At 39.5% G+C, this 22,498-nt stretch overlaps 1 protein-coding gene across 1 annotated transcript in view; it reads right to left on the bottom strand.

Annotated features, from left to right (window-relative positions):
• Positions 1-22,498, bottom strand: part of LOC149450900 (uncharacterized) — a 222,272-nt gene that overhangs the window by 89,882 nt on the left and 109,892 nt on the right. The window contains exons 22-28 of the mRNA XM_089691268.1: positions 20,806-21,060; positions 19,898-20,158; positions 18,931-19,191; positions 18,596-18,856; positions 15,619-15,879; positions 11,285-11,545; positions 4,715-4,975 (exon numbers count right to left, since the gene is read on the bottom strand). Coding sequence (XP_089547394.1) covers positions 4,715-4,975; positions 11,285-11,545; positions 15,619-15,879; positions 18,596-18,856; positions 18,931-19,191; positions 19,898-20,158; positions 20,806-21,060 — 1,821 coding nt within the window. The remainder of the gene's footprint in view (positions 1-4,714; positions 4,976-11,284; positions 11,546-15,618; positions 15,880-18,595; positions 18,857-18,930; positions 19,192-19,897; positions 20,159-20,805; positions 21,061-22,498) is intronic.

Genomic DNA, 22,498 nt, shown 5'->3' with positions numbered 1-22,498 from the left:
CTTCAACTCTTCTGGGAAGGCTGTCCACGAGGTTTAGGAGTGTCTATGGGAATGTTTGACCATTCTTCTGCACATACAATGAAGGAACAAGATAGAACGTCTAGTCTCCCAATAAGAGGAAAATACAGTACATATCCTCCCAGGAGGGGAGAACCCCCAGAACTCATAGTACACCTAAATTTAAGATATCTACTCACAACAGATTTGAGGCCCTGAGGGACCAATCCCCAGAGGAATACACTACATCACATTCCTATTATAGCTCTCTCAGCCCTACAGGCTTTTTAGAGGTAGAGGAAGGGGTAACAGCAGAAGTTTGGGGTACTATCATCCCAATTCTCAACAGTCTTGGGGGGAAGACAGGGGATGGAAGGAGCCATACCGATTCCACAATTATGGGCCTACCCAGAGGGGAGGTCATCAGCAATACCCAGAACAGATCATTACTCTTACCCCGTTCCTCTCCAGAGAACCCCAGGTCTAAAAGGAGGAGGGGATGTAGAGGGGGGAGAGAGAAAAAGAAAAAGAGAGATTTAGAGTCAGGAATTTTCACTCTTACTAGTATATAGTTTACCCATGAAGAACTGGCTATTTTGAATGAGGGATTGAAATTTACCCCGACCAAACATCTTGATAGGTTTGAAGCATATATTGATGTGGAAAAATGACACATACAGGTCTTAAAAATAAGTCCACCTTTAACCCTAAAATCTCAACCTACCAGTACATAGAGGTATTTAAAAATATGGTCCAGGAAGGTATTCCAGTATTCCATGTAATAAAGCCAAAATTAATTCCAAAAATGCATGGGAGGTCATAAATTCATTGGAAAAAAACAAATAGTGATTAGACCTGCTGATGGTGGCCTAGTAATTCCTTATAAAGAGCAGTATGAAAAGGAAATGCAAAGGATATTGCAGGATACCAGTACATATAAAAAAAACTGGAGGGAGATCCTACCATCAAATTTAAAGGAAAGCTAACAAAATTAGTGAAGAGGGGAACCAAACAGTGAATTTTAAACAAAAAGGAGGCCAAATATCTGATACCAAAAGTCCCTAAAATACCTGTCATGTATCAAGTTCCACAAATTCATTAAAAATAAAAGCACTCCTCCTGGAAGACCCATTATAAGTGGGACTAACTCACTGTACTCCAGAATGGGGGAATATCTGGACTTTTTCCTCCAACCAATATCCATGAAAGGAAAGGCATATCTTAAAGACAGTAGAGATCTCATTAATTTATTGAAAGAGATAGATATTACAGAACAAACCCTGCTAGTAACAGTGGATGTGGAGTCCCTATATATGAATATAAACAACTAGATGCCTTTAATGCCACTAAATGGGCATTTCATAGATATTCTGATGTATCACCTCAGAATTTATACTAGAGGCGTTGGAAATGGCAATGGCGAACAATTACTTCTGGTATAATGGGGAATTTTTTATTTCAATTTACCATCAGGCTTAGTTTACACTTAATTATATAGGTATTCCTATTAGGGCCACTCTCTATATTGAGGTATGACATATAGTATTTACCCTTCAATATTGGTTTGTATGGGGTAGGATGGATTTATATTCCATCCATCCCGTTATTAATACTATTATCTTTATTTATTTGTCATTTTTATTCATTTGCTTTTTGAACATTTTGCTTTTTATGTATACCTTTGTATTGTTGAATTTTTTTGTTATTGTACATAGGTGTATACCAGTTTGGTGCACCGCAACAGTTTTTGCCGCCGGTATTAGGGTAGTACTTTTTCCTTATATATTATGCTATGGATGATCATGTTATTGGAGCTGTCCAATCACCATGCTTGCATTGGTATTTAATGAGCCCGGAAATGGTGGCATGTCACTTCCTGAAGATGCCGGCAGGTGAAACATACGTAGAAGTGTGATCCCGTCACTTCCAAGTTCCTATGACGTCACGTCCGGCCCACTGGTAGCGAAGCTTGGAGCGCACACTGGCTATGTTGAGTGAGCTCTAATGCTTTACACTGGCTGCACAGACTGGTGCCGGGATTTGGGCACCTGTACATGTGAGTGCATTGTCATCTACTGTTTTTGAACCATGGTTCTTATTAAATATTACACTTAGCGCATTTTAATTATTTTGTTTTATTTGAGCTATCTGGAGCAATATCCATCTTAAGGGCACTTGGAGATTTATCTTGGGAAGAGCCTAGAATTGGGAATCCATTCATTACTTGTTTTCCCAGGGTCATGTGACCATCTATTTGGGGGTCTATATCCTCTATTCCTTAGAGAGCCATTCACATAAAGGAAACTAGGAGGTCCATCCTATGAGAGCCTGTAGTTGCTTGACCGTAGAGCGCTATTTGACCACCTTAACAGGGGTCAATAATTTTTGGTGAGCGAGGAATTCATCTGTTGCACACACACCACCACACCAAGAAATTTTTTTGTGCTCCGGGATACCCTCATATTGGACTGTTATTCACTCCCTATATTCAACATTTTTTGGACTTTACGTTATCCTGTACCTACATATCACTCATATGTTGTTGGGAGAGCACTTTGTTATTATTTGACATATGTTGTATTGAGTAAGCAGCTATCTATTCATGATTCGGTATAATTAAGTGTTCTTGCATGGCAAGACCACTTACTGTTATCTCACATATATATTCTTATTATTATAGCCAAATTTACCTTCCTAACTCCTCCCACAGTTTTTACACTACATAGACAGTAATATACTGAAATGTGCGGATTGTTCCTGATTGGTGTGCTATTACTTTGTGGAACGTTTTGCCGAATGGTTCACGAAATATTGGCGTTTTTGTGGTGAAATTGGTCCCATAGGAATGAATGGTGGAATGTTCAAAACTAGAGTGGGAGCTGACAAAAGCTAGAGTGTGAGCTGAAAAATCAGGACATGATTTCTAAACTGCCATCACTCCCTCATTTTCAAGCCCATCTACACAAATCTTATATAAAAAAACGTTCAGCTATCCCTGCTGCCACTAAAAATGTACACTAAGGGGAGGGGCTACGTCATCACTCGGAGAGGAGCTGCACAACACGATAGACGGCAGGTGTATGACTCAGAGGCCAGCAGAGGATTTCCTATGGGATATTGCGTTATTTAAACCTGTCTAATGTGAGTTTAATACTTGGATGGTGGGAATAAAAAGTTTTAAAAGGTAAAGCACTATGTCCTCTATTTCTTCCTGCATGCGGAGTAATACAAGGAGAGGATAATTAGGAGGTCTGGGATAACAAAAGGAGTGTGTAATCCCTGAGGGGATAATCAGCCACCAGAGGATACATCCATTACTCCTAAAGGAAGGATCTCCCAATTTTACCTGCAAAAGTATATGTCCAGCAGGTTCCAGGGAAAGTGAACCGAAAGTGTGTATAGCCTAATTGCAGGCATCAAAGGAGGTGAGCGCACATCTTCACTATTTGAAGGATTCACAAAAGTCACAAATTGAAGAACAACAAGCACCAAGTCACTATATATAAACAATTGTTTATTCAATGGGACTATTATTTTGATGATATTTGGATTCATACTAATCACTATTAATTGTTTATGAGCATTTGGTTATGTTTATATATGGGGGATCATTTAAATGCGTTTTAGTTGAGGGTTACTAGTTGGTTCACTATTTTTATTATATTAAATGAGGGTATTATGAATACAAATGAAATTGAGGGTATTAGTAAGTACATCATGTCACTAATAGATGATTTATGAGCACTTGGCAAAATATTTTTTTAGAGGAGTATTTTATGGGAAATATTTTGATATTTATTTGGAGGAGATTGATTAGCTAAAATTATCTATTTAAATATTCTTTGGTATGTATACACTTTTATTAGTTATTTGTATCATAATTTGAATTAATTTAATGTTAATAATTTAATTTTTATTTATTAATGAGATTTCACATTGCTGAAAACTAGAATAATTATCCTTGTGCACGTCTCCAGGAATTCAGCCTTTATGTATTTTTTCTATAAAACACAATCTATTGTAAAACAAAACAGGTTTAATATTAATATGCATTAAAGTAGAACTATAAGCAAAACTTTTTTTTAGATATTGGATAGAGCAAGGGAGAGTTCTAACCCCTGCCAGGTTTTTTTGCCATCTGTGTCCCATTAGGAGATTTCCATTCACTTCCTGTTCCATAGCCAAACAGGAAATTAGAGAAAATCCATACAAACAGATGGAAGTCCTTGGGGACCCCAGGTCACCAGAACTAGCTTCCCCATTGGAAGATTTCCTCTCTATTACTTTTATGTGGGCAGCCTAAAATTTGGGATTTTCTTTTACTTTCACTTTCAATGTTAATGGTAAACAGGACAAATAGGGTGAATCTCTCTATTGGGGACACAGACAGCAATAAAAACTGACAAGGGTTCTAATTTCTCTACCCTCTATCCAAAACTACAAAGAAATGTCTTTATTTATACTTTAACATCCTGCTGTAATAAAAACCCCTAAACCTATATTATAATACCATGGGTGAAAACTAGAATAATTATCCTTGTGTATGCTTTCAGGAATTCAGTCTTTACAGTGCCTTGAAAAAGTATTCATACCCCTTGAAATTTTCCAAATTTTTTAATGTTACAACCAAAAATGTAAATGTATTTTATTGGGATTTTATGTGATAAACCAACACAAAGTGGCAAATAATTGTGGTATATTTACAACCATAACATACCTGTGATCAATTGTATATCATTGCTACTTTGTCCTTGACAGTGATCATTGAAAGCTGTGATGGTGATATTGTATGTATGGCCACAGGGGAGATTAGTGATGGCACAGGAGGTAGATGTAGTATTACATGTATGCACCTCTCCATCTGTTGAGACCATCAGCGCTGTGTAATTTTCAGATCCAAGAGCACTGCTCCAATTAAAGATAGCATTGTTCAGTTGACAGTCAATATATGCAAAGAGGTTTTGGGGAACACAGGGCTCTAGCAAATGGAAAAAAAAAGACTTTTACTGATTATGATAATACAGGCTATTGCTCAACATACAATAATCACATTTCTCTATACAATAAGGTTACCAGATTATCAAAATTACATCTGGGGATACCCTATTGACCACACCCACAATACCACACCCTCATTTGCTGCCACACCCACAAAAACATGCACCCATTTGTTCAGGTGTTAAATTAAGTAACATGCAAAGTTCAAGGGTCATGATTAAGTGACACAGAGAGTTCAGGGGTCAGGATTTAGCACTGGTTCACACCAAATGCGATTTCAAAGTGGTGCGATTTGGTCCCATTTACAGTGCTATTTCAAGGTAGCACTGATATAGACACAGGTGCAATTTCAGTGCCATTTACCTTATAGTCTATGAGAGTTAAATCGCACTGAAGTGGTAAAAAAAATAATGCAAGAACTATTTTTCAAATTGTGCTACTTGAAATCACACCAATTAAGACAGTGCTATAGAAATACATTAGATGCGACTTCAGGTGCAATTTGCAAATCACATGTCGCACCTGAAGTTGCAGCGGTGTGAACGAGGGTTTAGTAACACAGAGTTCAGGGGTCAGGAATAAGTAACACAGAATTTAGGGGTGAGGATAAGGTAACGCACAGAGTTTAGGGGTCAGGAGCAAGTAATGCACAGAGTTCAGGGGTCAGGAGTAGGTATTGCATAGAGTTCAGGGGTCAGGAGTAAGTAATGCATAGAGTTTGGAGCATAGTCCTTGGGAGTCGGGGTCTTCAGCTCCAATCAAGTAACTTTGTTTAAGGCTGAGATGATGTTATGCTGTGGCTACAGGTAGGAGGCAGCATTTTCTCAATCTTCTCTCATCCAATGATCAGACCAGTGATGTATTTTGGTTTTGTGCTGCCCTAGGCAAGACTAAAATTGGGCGCTCCCCCAAGACTAAAATCAGGCGCCCCACACCATCTGAATTTGTCCCACGCCAGCCACGGTATACCATTTGGTGCCAAATTATGGTACCTAAAAACCTCCATAGGCAACATTTTAAAAGCCTTTACAAGTTACCAGTTTAGAGTTACACAGAAGGCCTGGTGCTAGAATTTTTACTCTAACATTCATGGCAGTACCTCACATGTGTGATGTGATCTCCATTTACATATGCGTGAGGGACCTATGTGCATGTGAGCATGGGGAAACGGGGGTGCTTTAATTTTTTTTTTGCTATTTTATTATTTCTTTATTTACATTTTTTTTGTACACTGTACCTTTAACTTTTTTTTTTTGATCAACTTTATTTCTATTACAAGGCATGAACAACATGATAGCATGTGATAGCATGGGCCATGACAGTTCCTGTTTATGGAGAGATCTAGGGTCTATTAGACCCCAAATCTCTCCTCTGGCCTCCCAATGCATGCAATCAGACACAGATTATTCTGATCATTTGCATTGGGACTGCATGGTAGAGCCTAGTAAAGGCGTCTGTGGCAGGAGGGGGAGGGATGCCCTTCAGCCACCTGTAAAAGTAATCCAATGGCTTGTTAGCCCCCAGATTACTTTTATCTTGTGCAAAATGAGAGAGGAGACGAGGGAGAGAGAGAGGAGAAGAGGGATAGAGAGAGAGGAGAAGAGGGAGAGAGAGAGAGAGGAGAAGAGGGATAGAGAGAGAGGAGAAGAGGGAGAGGGGGGAGAAGAGAGAGAGAAGAGAGAGGGGGGGAGAAGAGAGAGGGAGGGGGAGGCGAGAGAGAGGGAGAAGAGAGAGAGAGAGACGGAGAAGAGAGAGAAAGAGGGGGGTAAGAGAGAGAGGGGGGTAAGAGAGAGAGGGGGGAGAGGGGGAGAGGGAGGAGAAGAGAGAGAGGGGGAGGAGAGAGAGGGGGGAGAAGAGAGAGGGGGGAGAAGAGAGAGGGGGGAAGAGAGAGAGGGGGGAGAAGAGAGAGAGGGGGGAAGAGGGGGAGAGGGAGAAGAGAGAGAGGGAGGGAGAAGAGAGAGAGGGGGGAGAAGAGAGAGAGAGGGGGGAGAAGAGAGGGGGACGAGGAGAGAGAGGGGAGGAAAAGAGAGGGGGGGATGAGGAGAGGGGGAGGAGAAGAGAGAGAGGAGGGGGGGAGAGAGAGGAGGGGGGAGTAGAGAGAGAGGAGGGGGAGGAGAGAGAGGGGGGGAGAAGAGAGAGAGGGGGGAGAGGGGGGAGGAGAGAGAGAGAGGGGGAGAAGAGAGAGGGGGGAGAGGGGGTGAGAAGAGAGAGAGGGGGGAAGAGAGAGAGGGGAGGAAGAGAGAGAGGGGGGAGGAAGAAGAGAGGGGGGTGGAAGGGGGGGAATTAGAGGGGGGGGGGAGAGAGAGAGGGAGACTCTATTTGACAAGTAATGGAGCACTTATCTGGGGTCCATGGTGTCTGCGGCTGCACTGATACCTGACATGCAGCGATGGTCTCCTCTCCTGCACCCCCTCTGCATGGTCAGCTGACCTCTAGGCTCCGCTCTTTGGCTCTATGAAGTGAAACGAATAGAGAGGCCGGGCGGCCGGAGCATAGCTGCGATGGTCAGTCCAGATCTGGGCTTCCTGCCAGATCCTAACGTTATCAGTGGGTGCAGCAGGGAATCAGCACTCTGGGAAGTCACAGAGAGGGTAAGACAGCCAGCTTGCCATTAATTCAGGATGGCATAAGCTGAGCCCACCTTCCTCTGCTCAAGATTTGCCGAGCCCGCCCCCCTGCATTCCGCCTGAGCCATGCCTTCTGAGCCTACCTCCCGCCCGAGCCATGCCGCGCCTGCCTCCCGCTCAAGCTCATGCTGAGAGGTGCCGTCCCCCTGAAAACTGCCGCTCTAGGCAAACGCCTTGTTTGCCTCGCGGCAGATACGCCCTTGGATCAGACCCCAACTTAGTAGCAATTCCCAACATGGGTGGCTGATCTGTGTCAGACATTTGTGAACAGCATAAGCACCAGGATTACAAATTTGAGCATGCATCTCTGTCCAGGAAGTACATGATACACCAGATGATGCCTGAACAAAGATGATGCTGTTCCTATGGAGCAAATACTGTAGATGAAGGAATTGTTTGGGGAATACTGTAATCTCTATGAGAGGTAATAAGTACCAATATATGCAATATTTAGACATGATTTAGCATGTATACACTTAACATAAATTTGTGATTTAGATCTATTTTATTGTACATTTAATCTAATTTAATAAATATTAGATATTAAATTGTGCTAGGCAAGGGATGGGCACAAAAGTTGTGAAACATGTCCTTATCATCACCTTTTAACTGTAATAGGAGTGAATGGTGGGTAAACCTACTTTTGCATCAGGATACACGCACTCATGTACATATGACCATTCGAAAGTACTGTATTCACCATCATATCAAAGGATGTTTGTAGGCATCTCCATGACTCCACTGTCTAGTATTGGTATGTAAACTTTTACCAGAGCACATTGCTCACATCTTTTTAAAGAAAAAAAGTTTTTGTATGTACTGTAAAAGGACTGATTGCTCTTTTTTTCTTTTTTTTAATCTAAGTTTACTAAACATTTTTGTACGGTAAATTTGGAATACAGAATGAAGATAGTAAGGAAGGGTTTGCTGATAGAGATGGTACATTATACACATAATATACAGTATATCACAGTCAAGAACATTAGACAGAAGTTCTTGGGTCTATAAATCCATTTGCATATTCCAAATGATCAGAGTTTCTACAATTTACTAGTTGCGTCATAAATATCAAAGGAACCTTCACTTCAAAGTCAGGTAGTAGGGTGATTGAGATTATATATAAAGGTATTGTTAATTCAAGAATTCTGCGTCTATGGTCTTGAATTTATCCAATGTGCAGCTCCTTAGTAAAGGTTGGTTAATAGGGGAAAGGAGGTATGGAAATGATAAGAAGGGATGCAGATCTCCCATTTTGAGCACTTTAATTGGCATATAATAGTTGACTGATGTTTATGATTTGAATCAGTTTATCTAAAACTAGAGATCACTGTGGACTAAAATAATTCTAAGTCCCATTGTTTACAATATAGACAATTAAAGTATATGTGAACCTGCACCTTGTAGTAAAACCCATTCAGTTTAAAATAGAAATGAAAGGAAAAACATTTGTGTATACATACAGTGCCTTGAAAAAGTATTCATACATTTTGTCATGTTACAACCAAAAACATAAATGTGTTTTATTGGGGATCTTATGTGATATACCCACACAAAGTGGCACATAATCGTGAAGTGGAAGGAAAATGATAAATGGTTTTCAACATTTTTTACAAATAAATATGTGAAAAGTGTGGCATGCATTCATGCATGCATTCAGCCCCCTTTACTCCGATACCCCTAACTAAAATCTAGTGGAACCAAGTGCCTTCAGAAGTCACCTTGTTAGTAAATAGAGCCCACCTGTGTGTACTTTAATCTCAGTATAAATACAGCTGTTCTGTGAAGCCCTCAGAGGTTTGTTAGAGAACATTAGTGAACAAACAGCATCATGAAGACCAAGGAACACACCAGACAGGTTAGGGATAAAGTTTTGGAAAAGTTTAAAGCAGGGTTCGGTTATAAATAAAAAATCCCAAGCTTTGACACATCGCATGGAGCACTGTTCAATCCATCATCTGAAAATGGAAGGAGTATGGCACAACTGCTAACCTACCAAGACATGGCCGTCCACCTAAATTGACAGGCCGGGTAAAGAGCGTATTAATCAGAGAAGCAGCCAAGAGGCCCATGGTAACTCTGAAGGAGCCGCGAAGATCCACAGCTCAGGTGGGAGAATCTGTCCACAGGACAACTATTAGTCATGCCCTCCACAAATCTGGCGTTTATGGAACAGTGGCAAGAAGAAAGTCATTGTTGAAAGAAAGGCATAAGAAGTCCCGTTTGCAGTTTGCAAGAAGCCATGTGATGGACACAGCAAACATGTGGAATAAGGTGCTCTGGTCAGATGACACCAAAATTGAACTTTTTGGCTTAAAAGCAAAACACTATGTGTGGTGGAAAACTGCACATCACCCTGAACACACCATCCCCACCGTGAAACATGGTGCTGGCAGCATCATGTTGTGGGGAGGCTTTTCTTCAGCAGGGACAGGGAAGCTGGTCAGAGTTGATGGCAAGATGGATGGAGCCAAATACAGGGCAATCTTACAAGAAAACCTGTTAGAGTCTGCAAAAGACTTGAGACTGGGGAGGAGGTTCACCTTCCAGCAGGACAACAACCCTAAACGTACAGCCAGAGCTACAATGGAATGGTTTAGATCAAAGCATATTCATGTGTTAGAATGGCCCAGTCAAAGCCTAGACATAAATCCAATTAAGAATCTGTGGGAAGACTTGAAAATTGCTGTTCACAGAAGCTCTCCATCCAATATGACAGAGCTTGAGTTATTTTGCAAAGAGGAATGGGCAAAAATTTCACTCTCTAGACGTGCAAAGCTGGTAGAGACATCCCCAAAAACACTTGCAGCTGTAATTGCAGTGAAAGGTGGTTCTACAAAGTATTGACTCAGAGGCTGAATACAAATGCACTCTGCACTTTTCAGATTTCTATTTGGAAAAAAATTTGAAAAACATTTATCATTTTCCTACCACTTCACAATTATGTGCCACTTTGTGTTGGTCTATCACATAAGATTCCAATAAAATACATTTATGATTTTAGGTATAACATGACACAATGTGGAAAATTTCAAGGGGTATGAATACTTTTTCAAGGCACTGTATAAAAAACATTACAAATATCATTTTTCCTCTTTTATAAGTGATCACATACCCTCTAAGCTCCTTATGCAGCTGAGAATATAGAGCTTGGGGAGGAGAAACAGCAGCACACTGAGCTTCCCAGCGAATGGCTGTGCAGGAAAGTGTCAAGAAAGTGGAGGAGACCACACTTGAGTTCCCAGCACAGCTAGAGAACTGACCATGCTGTGCTCTTATGTCTAGTGTGGTCATTTTTTAATAGCACAGCAGAGGTTTTGGCAGGAACATTAGGGATTTCAAATAAAGGAAGCAATACAAAGGGAGCAGGATACTTTTTCATACAAGTACATGTGCAGCAGGCACATATCAGGAATATGAAATGTTGGGTTTACATATTCTTTAAAGAAAGAAATGAGCAATTATCAATTTATTAGGTAAGGGTTATTTATTTGGTCAAAAACACTAGAAAGTAAAACCTTATATACTGTAAGTTTCGGTTAACCTTTACAATGACCAGCTTACTTAGTACACTGTTACATTACATTATAGCTACTAGAGCAGCTATACTAAAGAAATCTGAGAGTAGCTTTAGCTATATTACAAAATTACAAAAACATACTTACCTGTCTGAATTACTTTTGGTGCGATTGCTCTGCTGCTGCAAGTCACACCAAAGGATTCTACCGTTACAGTATAGATCTGTCCACACTGCAAGGAACTCACTGTACACGTGGTGTCTGTAGTACTGCAGTTACTGCTCTCTCCATCAAGTGTGGCTGCAATAGCTGTGTATCTTATTCCCCCAGATACTGCCCCCCAGGAAATAATGGCATCTTCTGAACCACACTGGAACTGTGAATCTAAGTCTGTTGCAACACAGGGCACTGGAAAAAAATAACAACAGTCAAATCCATCTTGCAGTAAATTTATTTTGGGTGAAAACATAACATTTTACAAAAACAATTTTTTACATCTCTGTAGCAAAAAGTGAAAATAAAGGTATGTGTTCCCTCTTATGAGTGCCATTTGATTGGGTTGGTTGTTATTGTTCAAGTAAATTGTGGCATTAGATAAACCAGTAAAAAGTTGCATACCATCAAGGTAAGTAAATATCCTACATCTCAAACATTCAGGTTACATCTAGCAGTTCTATATTCTGTTTCTACTATATCTGTATAGGCTTGAATACTTCTGCTATTAGCCTTTACATCTGTAATTTTAGTTTTACTATGAATCTAGTTCCACTTAACCACTTCCCGTCCGGCCACTGTATATCAGCGACCAAACGGTGGCAGGGCAGGGGCACTAAAAAGTTAACTGAATAAATTTTGGCCAAGATTTATGATGAAATATTATTTATTTGCAAAATGTTATAAGAAAAACACTTTTTTTTCAAAATTTTTGGACTTTTTCATTTATATAGCAAAAAAAAATAAAAATCCCAGCGGTGAATAAATACCACCAAAATAAAGCTTTATCTGTCTCAAAAACTGTTAAAATATTCATATGGGTACAGTGTTGCATGACTGTGCAATTGTCATTCAAAGTGTGATAGCGCTGAAAGCTGAAAATTGGCCTGGACAGGAAGGGGGTAAAAGTGTCCGGACTTGAAGTGGTTAAGGATCTTTTGCATGCTCTCTTGGGGTGTTGCATAGTGTAGGCACAATCTACCTGCCTTGAGGCTAGTATGTCTAACCGAATATACTTATCTCAAAGGGAAAATAGTGACTGGGCGAGGTCTGTAGTCTTTCAAAATTATTTTTCTTCTTGGGGATGGTCAGCCAGAACTTTCTGATTGTGCCAATAGACATTGAACTATGACTCAAGAAGGCTAAGAATGTTCAGATCAGTTGAGGTCCCAGTTATGGAAACATAATAAAGGCATTTGTAAACCTATCTACCTGCACCTTGTGTTTTTCACTTTAAATAAGATATACATTGATCATGTAGTTTGATGGTGGCATTTTTTGCCCTGTAAGTACAGCCTACAACCTGTGTATGATCTACTTCTTCTAATTATGGGTGACGGCTCACAACAAAATGTGTTCCCACCAAAAAATCAATACACCAATATATATATATATAGATTGTAAGCTCGAAAGAGCAGGGCCCTTGACCCCCTCGTGTATTGTATTGTTACTGTATTGTCTCATGTACTGTCCCCCACTATAATGTACAGCGCTGAGCAAACCTTTTAGCGCTATATAAATACTGTATAATAATAATATATATATATATATTGCTGTGCTTCCCTAAGTGCAAAAATCCTCTAAAATAATCATATAACCTAGAAATTCCGTGAAAGTGTTAATAATATCAAAGTGCAAGTGCATACATTTCGTAGAATCATTTCTCCACACGTGCCAAAATATAAATCTCATAAATCACATAAAAAAGTGCTGTTTCTAAAGTGCATATATAATTAATAAAAAATGTCCATAAATACATGCAATAATTATGAAAAAAAGTCCATGTGCTTTCCCAAACTCATACATAGGTGCATAATCCTCCACCATTTAAAATCTACGCTCACCTACACTATGCGACCTGCCCTCTCACAGGTCAAAGTGCTTATTTCCTTATATTTGGAAACCTGAAGGTATTCTCTCTCTCCTATATGGACCCTCTCCCATCCGATAACTCACATTCAATGATTTAAATGGATCCTTCTATTTGTATGTAACTGGCCCTTTAAGTTAGCAGTTTCTGACATAATAGAGGGGACCACCATAGTATATAAAGGAATCACATTTATTAAATAAAAATGCACTTACAAGCTGTTAAAAATAAATATCTATAAATCACGGAGCTAGCTCCCTTGTGTCAACGCATTTCGCCTTCCCGTGACGGCGCCTTGTGGGAAGGCGAAATGCATTGCCGTAACTTCCAGTTCTGACCCTGTGACGCCATATCCTGTGAGTGGAATGCACACTGATGCGGTGTTCTGCGGCCATCTTTAGTGTGGGCAAAGAGATCTGATTCCACAATTTTGCCAGTTCTTCATTGCCAAAGCTGATCAATTGTGTCGCCTAGCTGGAATTGTCAGAAGGGCTATTGGAACAAGTTTAAGGAGTCCTGATTTATTTACAAAAAGGCTTTATATTCAGTTTTAAAATGTGAATGCATTTGGAGCATCACTTGAGCATTAAAAATTTTTTATTAACAGTATTATGCTATTTTGGTATCCTTTCTTTTGCATTTTTCATCCATCCATTCATGAGAATGAATTTGGGGTAAACTAAGGAGGAATTATTAGCGAAGGCTTGAGAGTTGCAAGCTGGTCACAAAGTACCCTTATCCATCCATCCGTCCATCCATGAGTGTGAGCTTGGAGTGAGTTAAGGATGGATCATAATCTGTGATTTGGGAGGCATATGATTCCATGAAAATTGGTGTCTAATCACCTTGTGTGAGTGTAAGGAAGGTGTTTTTTGGCACTATATATATATATATATATATATATATATATATATATATATATATATAATTTTTTTTATCGTTATTTAGTAATATATCATTGGCATCTTTTCTTCCATGTTTTATCGCTATATGTAGAAATATCTGGGAAGGAGAGTCAGTGTGAAATCGCCTAAAGAGTATTACAACTTCTGAGGATACCACACTCCACCAGCAGGCTTGTCTTTTTGTCTCTTAAAGCTATATTTTCTCGAGAATTCACAGTATTTGGTGAGTGTGGATCAAATGTTTTTTTCACTGAAGATGTGAGCATGCTGGAAAATGTACAAAGTTTCAGTTACAGTTCTATAAAAATATTTTTTTCACAAATATTTGGGACATTGGAATTTAATTTGGGACTTTTTGTTGGACTTTAATATATCATTTTTCATGTTTTTATTGTTTTTATTGTTTGTATTATTTGCGCTGTATCGCTTCTAAGAGGCTTAGGGCTACCCACTTCACAGCAGCCCTCACGAGGGTAGCGCTACAATAGTATATGTATATTGTATATTATTTCCTTTTTTGTTTTGTTTTTTTTTCAAATAAATATTTCTTGCAGGGCAATAGATTCCCAGTGCATTTAGAAGAAAACATAATTATTTTAGATATGTGTAGCTGCCTGAAACTCTGTGTGATCTATACACTACTGTTACTGTAACAGATTGCAACAGTGATAGAGATATATAAGCTATGGGGAAGAGAGCGTACAAATTTGGCACTTACATGGCCTAGGAGAACCCTACTTCTACTGTATACTTTATTTCTATAATAATAACACTACTCTACAAGTGATAATATATTTAAAATTTAATGAATTTGTTTTTATCTGCAGCATATTGCATATTAAAGTATTACTAAAACCATGACCCTGAATTCACTATATCTGGTCTCCAATAGTACACAGAACATGGAATTGCAATCATTTTAGTAAATGTAAACTGCTAACTACCTTTTCTCATCAGCAGTTATAGAAGTCTTCAGTGTCCAGCAGAGCACTGGTTAAAGCTTGTAGGAGGAGTTTTAATTCTTCCTTGATTGTTCTGTGAGGCTGTAGGACCCCTCACCCTCTGTGTGGACAGTGCTGATTGACCCTGTGCTGATCACATGCACCCTCCCAAAGAAAAAAAAACAACTCTCTAGCAATATACATCAAACAGCATCTGCGGCTTGCCCCCAAGGCTCTGTTCTGTCAACAGATGGATTGGGGCCTGTGGAAGAAGGGGAGGATTAGAGAAGACAGGATCAAACATCCTTTTTACACAATGCAGAGGATTAACCCCTTTGGTTCAACAGTGAGAATAACAAGCATGCTTTACAGCATATACAGACTGATTTCACTGTTGTGGATTTAGTAACACTTTAAAGTATGCATTACTAGAGTATTGATGAATAACATGGTTTTATAATATAAAGTGAAAAAAATCCTTTACGGTTAACAAAATCGAAACAATAAATGTGTATCGAATATCATTAAATGTATGTAAATGCATTCATATACCTGTGTGAAAGGTAGTGACAGGACTAATGTCACTGCTGCACATCTTTCCCACTGCAACAACCGTTGCTTCATACATTAAGCCACAAGAGAGCCGTGTAAAGCTGCATGACGAATCGACTACACTACGGTGATGCTCCTCTCCATTAGCCCCAATGATCTTGGCAGTGTAGTTTTCAGCTCCCATAGATGAGGTCCAGGACAGAGTTGCAAATTTAGATGCACATTCAACCTGTGCTTGTACCTCAGTGGGCACACAGGGCACTGTAATGAAAGCCTGCTATTAGATTGATTGTAATGGACTTACAGTATTTTACAAATGACAACACTAGCAGCCAATGTGAAATATAATGCAGTCTTACCTTCTTCTGACCTACAGTATCTTCTCATACTCCAATACTACATTAATGTCAATGCACTTCTATAAAGGTATTGGTTGCTAGTTTAAAGCCATTTTTTAAGATTTGGATAAAGTGTGGGAGTGTAAAGCATACTCTAGCCCTGTGTTTTTCCACTGGGGTTGCGCACAGCCCTAGGGTTCTATAGGAAGTCCCCAAGGGGTTCCACTGCAATTCACCATTGCGGCAGATATATATTCACCCAAAGTTGTTTTCAATGGATGCTTACAATGGGTTCTGCCAGGGTGCATTGATACCTGATGCCTCCCCTTTATTTCCAGCTCATATGATATCACTGAAGACAATGGTGCGAAATGAGCGCATACTCCGCAAAGTGGGAGAAACATCCTGCCTCCCTCACCACTTTGTAAACTGTATATTGCCCACTGGGGAATATGCTGGGATGTGTTAATATTTATTTTTAGTCTATGCATGTGTGTATTTGTAGGTAAATCTGTAGTTGTATCTTAAATGCTCCGCAAAAATGCACACGGAACATTCTTAAGTGTCTTGTGCTGATCCTCACTGGTCCTCCTCCTCTGTCCATCCCAGGCGCTTGCATGTGACATCACATGGGATGGATGGGAGAGGACAGCCAGCAGGAATCAGTGTACCAAAACAGATAGCAATCTGTCACTGCAGCTTCCCTGCGCTGCTTTGCATGTGGACAGACTACTGACCCCTTGTATGGTGCCCCGATGACCCCTGTACTCTGTCCTAATGACTCCTGTATACCCTGCCTTGCTAAACACCTGTACTCTTCCCTGCTGACCCACTGTACACTGACCTGCTGACCCCCTGTACGTCACCCTGCTAACCCCCTGTACTCTGCCCTGCTGACCCCCTGCACTTTGCCCTGCTGAACCCTGCATCTGCCTCACTGACCCTGTACCCTGCCATGGTAAAACCCCTGTACCCTGCCCTGCTAAACCCCTGTCCTCTGCCCTGTTAACCCCGTGTACACTGTCCTGCTGACCACTGTACTCTGCCTTGATGACCCCTGTACTTTACTCAGCTGCCCCCTGTACTTTGCCAGGTACCCTGACCTGCTACACAGCTGCACTCTGCCCTGCTGGCCCCTGTATCTTGCCCAGATAAACTCTTGTACTCTGCCCTGTTGCCCCCCTGCACCCTGCCCTGCTAAACCTCTGTATTCTGCCCTGCTGCCCCTGTACCCTGCCCTGCTAAACTCCTGTACTCTGCTCTGCTGCCCCCCTTGTACTCTGCCTGCTGAGTCATTTTTAATAATTTTTCTTGAATTTAATGCTATTTTCTAAAATAATTGTTATATCAACTCACTGATTACACCATTGTTATGTGACCTGTAGATCTGAAAACAATCTCAGGGGTTCTCTGAGATAACAAATTTTTGCCAAGGGTTCCTCCAAGGTAACAATGTTGAGACAAGCTGGTTTAGACTAAAAAAAGTCCAAGTACAGTAAATGTATTCTTTAGCAACATCTGTAAACAGGCCATCACAATTTAGGAGTTCTGACAGACTCCATGAGGGTTTAAAACTGCTAATAGGAAAGAATATTTGGACTGTGAGAAATGTGCTGATAAAGTATTTTGTAGATGTGTTAAGATCGCTCCAGCAGAACTTTTTTGTATATGTAGACTCTATAGACTTCCATTGTGAGAGAAAAAGTTTTGGGGAGCCAATGCTTCTAAATTACAGCTGTCTTGGGTTTTTATTGATGCCTGTGTTCTTCCTGGAGAGATTTACCCTCTCTATTTGTCCTAATGACACCGCGCATCACTGAAACAGAAAGTGCTGAGAAATCCAAAACAGTTGTCAGCAGAACAGGAAAAGAAGAGAAATCTTCGTTCTAGTGACAACTGCAAATTGGGGATTTTCCCACAATTTGGAAAGATTTATTCTCACTTTCTGCTATCTTTCCAAGATAAAATATAAAGGGTAACATCTGCAAGGGGACACACACAGCAAAGTAAACCTGACCTGAGTTTAATCGTTCCATATATCACCTAAAATGTAAGAAAAAGGTGTTTTTTTTAGATATATTTTAATGGGAATTTTTATTTTTAATGCCTTGTAAACATATTTATTAGTTAAAGACTAAGATTATTCGAAGGCTTAGCATAAGGATAATGCACTTTACTATAAAATGTATAATTAATTCAGGATCGTACTGGATATATGGACTTACCTATGTCTAATGGGTAAGTGAAAGTGGTACCAGTCTACAACTTATAACTTATTTATTACACTTTTTTATACAACGTCGACAATTTACCCAGCATGCCTTGGGCCTTGTGAAGGGGATACCGCTCAACCTGTTTTTGCATTAATTGCATTAATTTTATAGCAAATAGAATGTAACAGGAAGAGCTGCAACATATATAACACCCAGGTGTATAGGAACAGAGTTGGGAATTTTGACAGTGAAGAGTGCATTATACTGCATTGATGGAGAACTCAACCCACCAGGCTGCGTTTATATATAATATCGCTCTCTGTGCGGGCTGACTCTTTGATATGGTCACAAAAAAGTAAATGGCCTTTGATTTCTCTAGAATTGCAGTAAATCTATTTGATGTGAGTAAAATTTAGATCTAGTTACCTGTGTAAAGTTCTGTTTCAGAGCTTGGTGTACTCTGACAGTCATCATTGAATGCTGTCACTGTCACATTGTAGCTTTTTCCACATTGCAATCCAGGAATTTCACAGATTGGACCAATACTATTACACATAAGATGTTCCCCACCAAATCCTGTTAGAACGGATATGTATCTTACAGCTCCCGGTGCTTCATTCCAGCTCAGAAGTGTTGAAGAATTATAACAGTTCATTTTTGCCATCACATTCTGAGGCTGACAGGGAACTGTAATGATAAACCTTATTAGACATACAATGTATTTATCAGAGCAGTAAAAGAACAACAGAAAAACAACTTACCACTAGTAAGTATAGATGGAGGAGATATGGGACTCAAGCATTGACTGTTCATGGCTGTAACTGTCACACTATAGAGCCGCCCACACTTCAGATCACTGATTGTGCAGCCTGTGTCCTCAGTAGAACAAGACAGAGGATCTACTCCTGGACTGGTAATACTGGAGGAATAATTGACTGCACCTAATGTTTTTTCCCAGGATAATGAAACCGAGTTGTCAAAACAGTTGATCTGCAATGGTTTCAGTAATGGAACGCAGGGGGCTGTCAATGCAAAAACATCACAATGTAACAAGACTATTCAATGGCCTATGGCACTCTATATAATTGCTATTACACAAAGCGCACAAAGCTTACATTTTAAAAAGGCTAAGCAAAAATCGCAAGTTTTCCCTATGATGGATGCTATATTAATTTTTATGAAGAGTGTGACATATACTATATACTGCATACTATTGAGAGTTTATATATTTTTCCTTTTGGAATACTGCTTTAATTTGCAAATTATATATTTTACATTTTTCAAATATGTCCAGTCCATTTTATGGAGTTTTGGGGGAATGTGTCAGTTTTGGCTTTTTTTCTCCACTTTTTTGTGTCATACCAATACAAACAAAAGAAATAAACACAAGAATGCCTAAACATTTGTAATTACAACAATTTTCTGGGTGACGTGCTGCATTATCTGACAGAAATGCAGGGGTGCCAATATTTTTGGCCATGACTTTAGTTCGTAATAGCCTATTGCTGTTGGAAATTAGGTTTTCTGCCATTTTGGAAAAAGTGGAGAACAGTACAGTGTGTTTATGTGATTGGATGTCATGAATGGAAGGTAGAAGGGCCTTCTAATATTTTTAAGGTTCTATATATTCCTAGGTTGAACGCTTTGGCATTGCTGCATCTTTTCAGGTTGAGTGCAGACTTTGATTTCAGTTTGCCCGATTTTAATAAACAGACAAAATAGACTTACCTGTTATGAAGCTTACAGGAAGACTCCGATTGCTGCTACTCACTTTATTAATTGCTGTGACAGTTACGTCATAAGATATGCCACATGTTAAGTTAATAAAGCCACATGAGGTAGCCATGGAATTACAAATATGATATTCTCCATTTGTCCCAACAGCTTCAGACGTGTAATTCTCAGCTCCCAGACTAGAATTCCATGAAACTGTTGCAGAGTTAGTCACACAATCCACATGTATGACTATATTTTGGGGTGTACATGGAGCTGTAGAACAAATACAAAAATGTCATGTTGGTTATGTTGGTCAACAATCTAACATTTCTTGTAATGTAATACAATTCTTGAGCAGGATAAAAATCAGCAAAAAAACGTACAACCACATAAAAAAAACTTTTAAAGACATTGTTTGGTCTTTTGAAGAAAAAAATACAGCATGCATGAAAATAAGGTATGTATGCTTGTCTATTATAAATAAATGAGTAAGACATTTTAAAATAATACTTCTGTTAATATCTACTTAAAATGTTACTAAAGTAACATACATGTTATACTCACCTGCTCTGTGCAGTGGTATTGCCTCCTCTTCTCAAGTCCCCCAGCGGTGTGAATTTGATCTTTGTGGGGCAGTAAAAATAATTCAACATTTTTACTTTCACAAAAGAGGGCAGATGTGGTTCCTCACTAGTTGAACCAAATAAAATACACCTTGTACTAATCTGTCTTCAATAAAGTGACTTGTGATTGCCTGATTATTGCAGTCTGCATTTTGTTCTTTATTCTGTGCACACTTTACTGAATAATATAGAAGTGAACTATGGTAAGCAGAAATTGATATTTGAGCTCATGCTTCTGGGTTGCAATCTCTGACCAATTCACCAATTACAACCAATGCTGTGAAGTCTGTTGCTTACCTGTTATGAATTCATATGTATGACTGACTTTACTACTTAATTCTTCTCCATTGGCTGTTAGCAACACAGAGTATTGGTGGCCACACATCAGATTGGCCATTGCACATGAAGTATTTGTTGAATGACATGTGTAGGTTTCTCCATCAACTCCATTTACCTCTGCTGTGTAGTTCACAGCACCAGGAGCTTCTCCCCAGGAGAGGACTACCAAATCAGAAGTAACATGGGCTTCCAAATTTTCTGGCGAACATGGGACTGAAAAATAAGGGGAAAGGAAAAAAAACAGCTGTATTATACAGAATAGTGGCAAATATGATCTGAATAGTCTCAAATGTGATAACGTGCTATTTTGCTTTATAATGTAGACATATTTAGAATCACAAAAGTCCTACAACAAATATAGTCTAAAGTGTATGTATAATCATTTTTTGCAGTGGAGCGCTTACAGAAGAGTTAAAGCCTCTGAGAGTGTATTTTCTATCTTTGTCTCATTGTGGACATATACACTCACTTCCAATGCTGTAGACATTATTATTATTATTATTATACAGTATTTATAAAGCGCCAATAGTTCGCTCAGCGCTGTACATTACAAAGGGAGACAGAACATGTGACAGAACAATACCAATACAATGCAAAACATGAGGGGATCAAGGGCCCTGCTCTTTCGAGCTTACAATCTAGGAGACGACAAGAAGTGAGATGAATTACCATTCTTCAATAGCTGTATCCAACTGTAAATTTCTGGATTTCCCCCTCACTTTTTGTCTGTTCACCATCCCGAGGGCAGATAGAGAGGGTGAATCTCCCCATCGAGAACACCAACAGCAATAAAAACCTAAAAGGGGGTTCTATCCCCCACAGTTCTGTCCAAAATTAGGAAAAAAATCAGTTTACATAAAAGTTAATAAACATTGTTCCTGGGTTGTTGGTGAGAGTCCATGAAGGTCTGGCAGTGCAATAGTGCTACAAAAATTATGAAAGTATCAGAATAATAGTCAATGTCCCTATATAATCTGATATATTCATTTATAAATTACTCGGGTTCTTTAAGATATTCTGTACACAGGTGCATACATTTTTTTATTGCATTGTGTGTACTTTATTTTCTTGTATTTACTGCTATACTGTAATGCCTTATGTTACTGTACTGTGGTTCAGTTAAGTTGTACAAGGTGTATGCATGTAGATGGTGCCTCTGGTGAGGGAAGAGTTAACTATGCTACCCATTTTCCTGGGTGTTCATGGTGCTGCCCCCTATTGGTGATGGATAAATACAAGGGAAGAGCAGCTTCCAGGACCGAGAGTCGCTTCGTGTATGGTCATTAGATAGGGAATTATGTTGCTATGTGATTGAACCTTGCCTGATTGTTCTCCTCTTGGCAGGAAGCCAGTTGGGGTTCATGGGACATGGACATTATGGACTTTTCTGCATGAGTATTTACGAGACAAGGACTAACAGAAGGTACCAGGAGTTAGAAGTTTGAGAGAGAGACTGTAAACTTTGCTGTAAGATATGCAATGTTCTGTTAGCTGTATATGGGTGAAGTTTCTACAAAGTAAAATAAATCCCTTGGTCTGAATTTATTTCAGCATACATAAAGAGGTGTATGCATGGCATATCATATAACATGGGCACATTATGGGTCCAGACAGTGTGAAGATAAAATGCAGGGCAGCACAGTGGCTAAAT

The sequence above is a fragment of the Staurois parvus genome, unplaced genomic scaffold (genome assembly GCF_062004578.1).
Source record: "Staurois parvus isolate SC_StPar_1 unplaced genomic scaffold, SC_StPar_1.0 ptg000560l, whole genome shotgun sequence".
In the NCBI taxonomy this organism is placed as follows: Eukaryota; Metazoa; Chordata; class Amphibia; order Anura; family Ranidae; genus Staurois; species Staurois parvus.
This window is presented reverse-complemented; position numbering and strand designations above follow the sequence as displayed.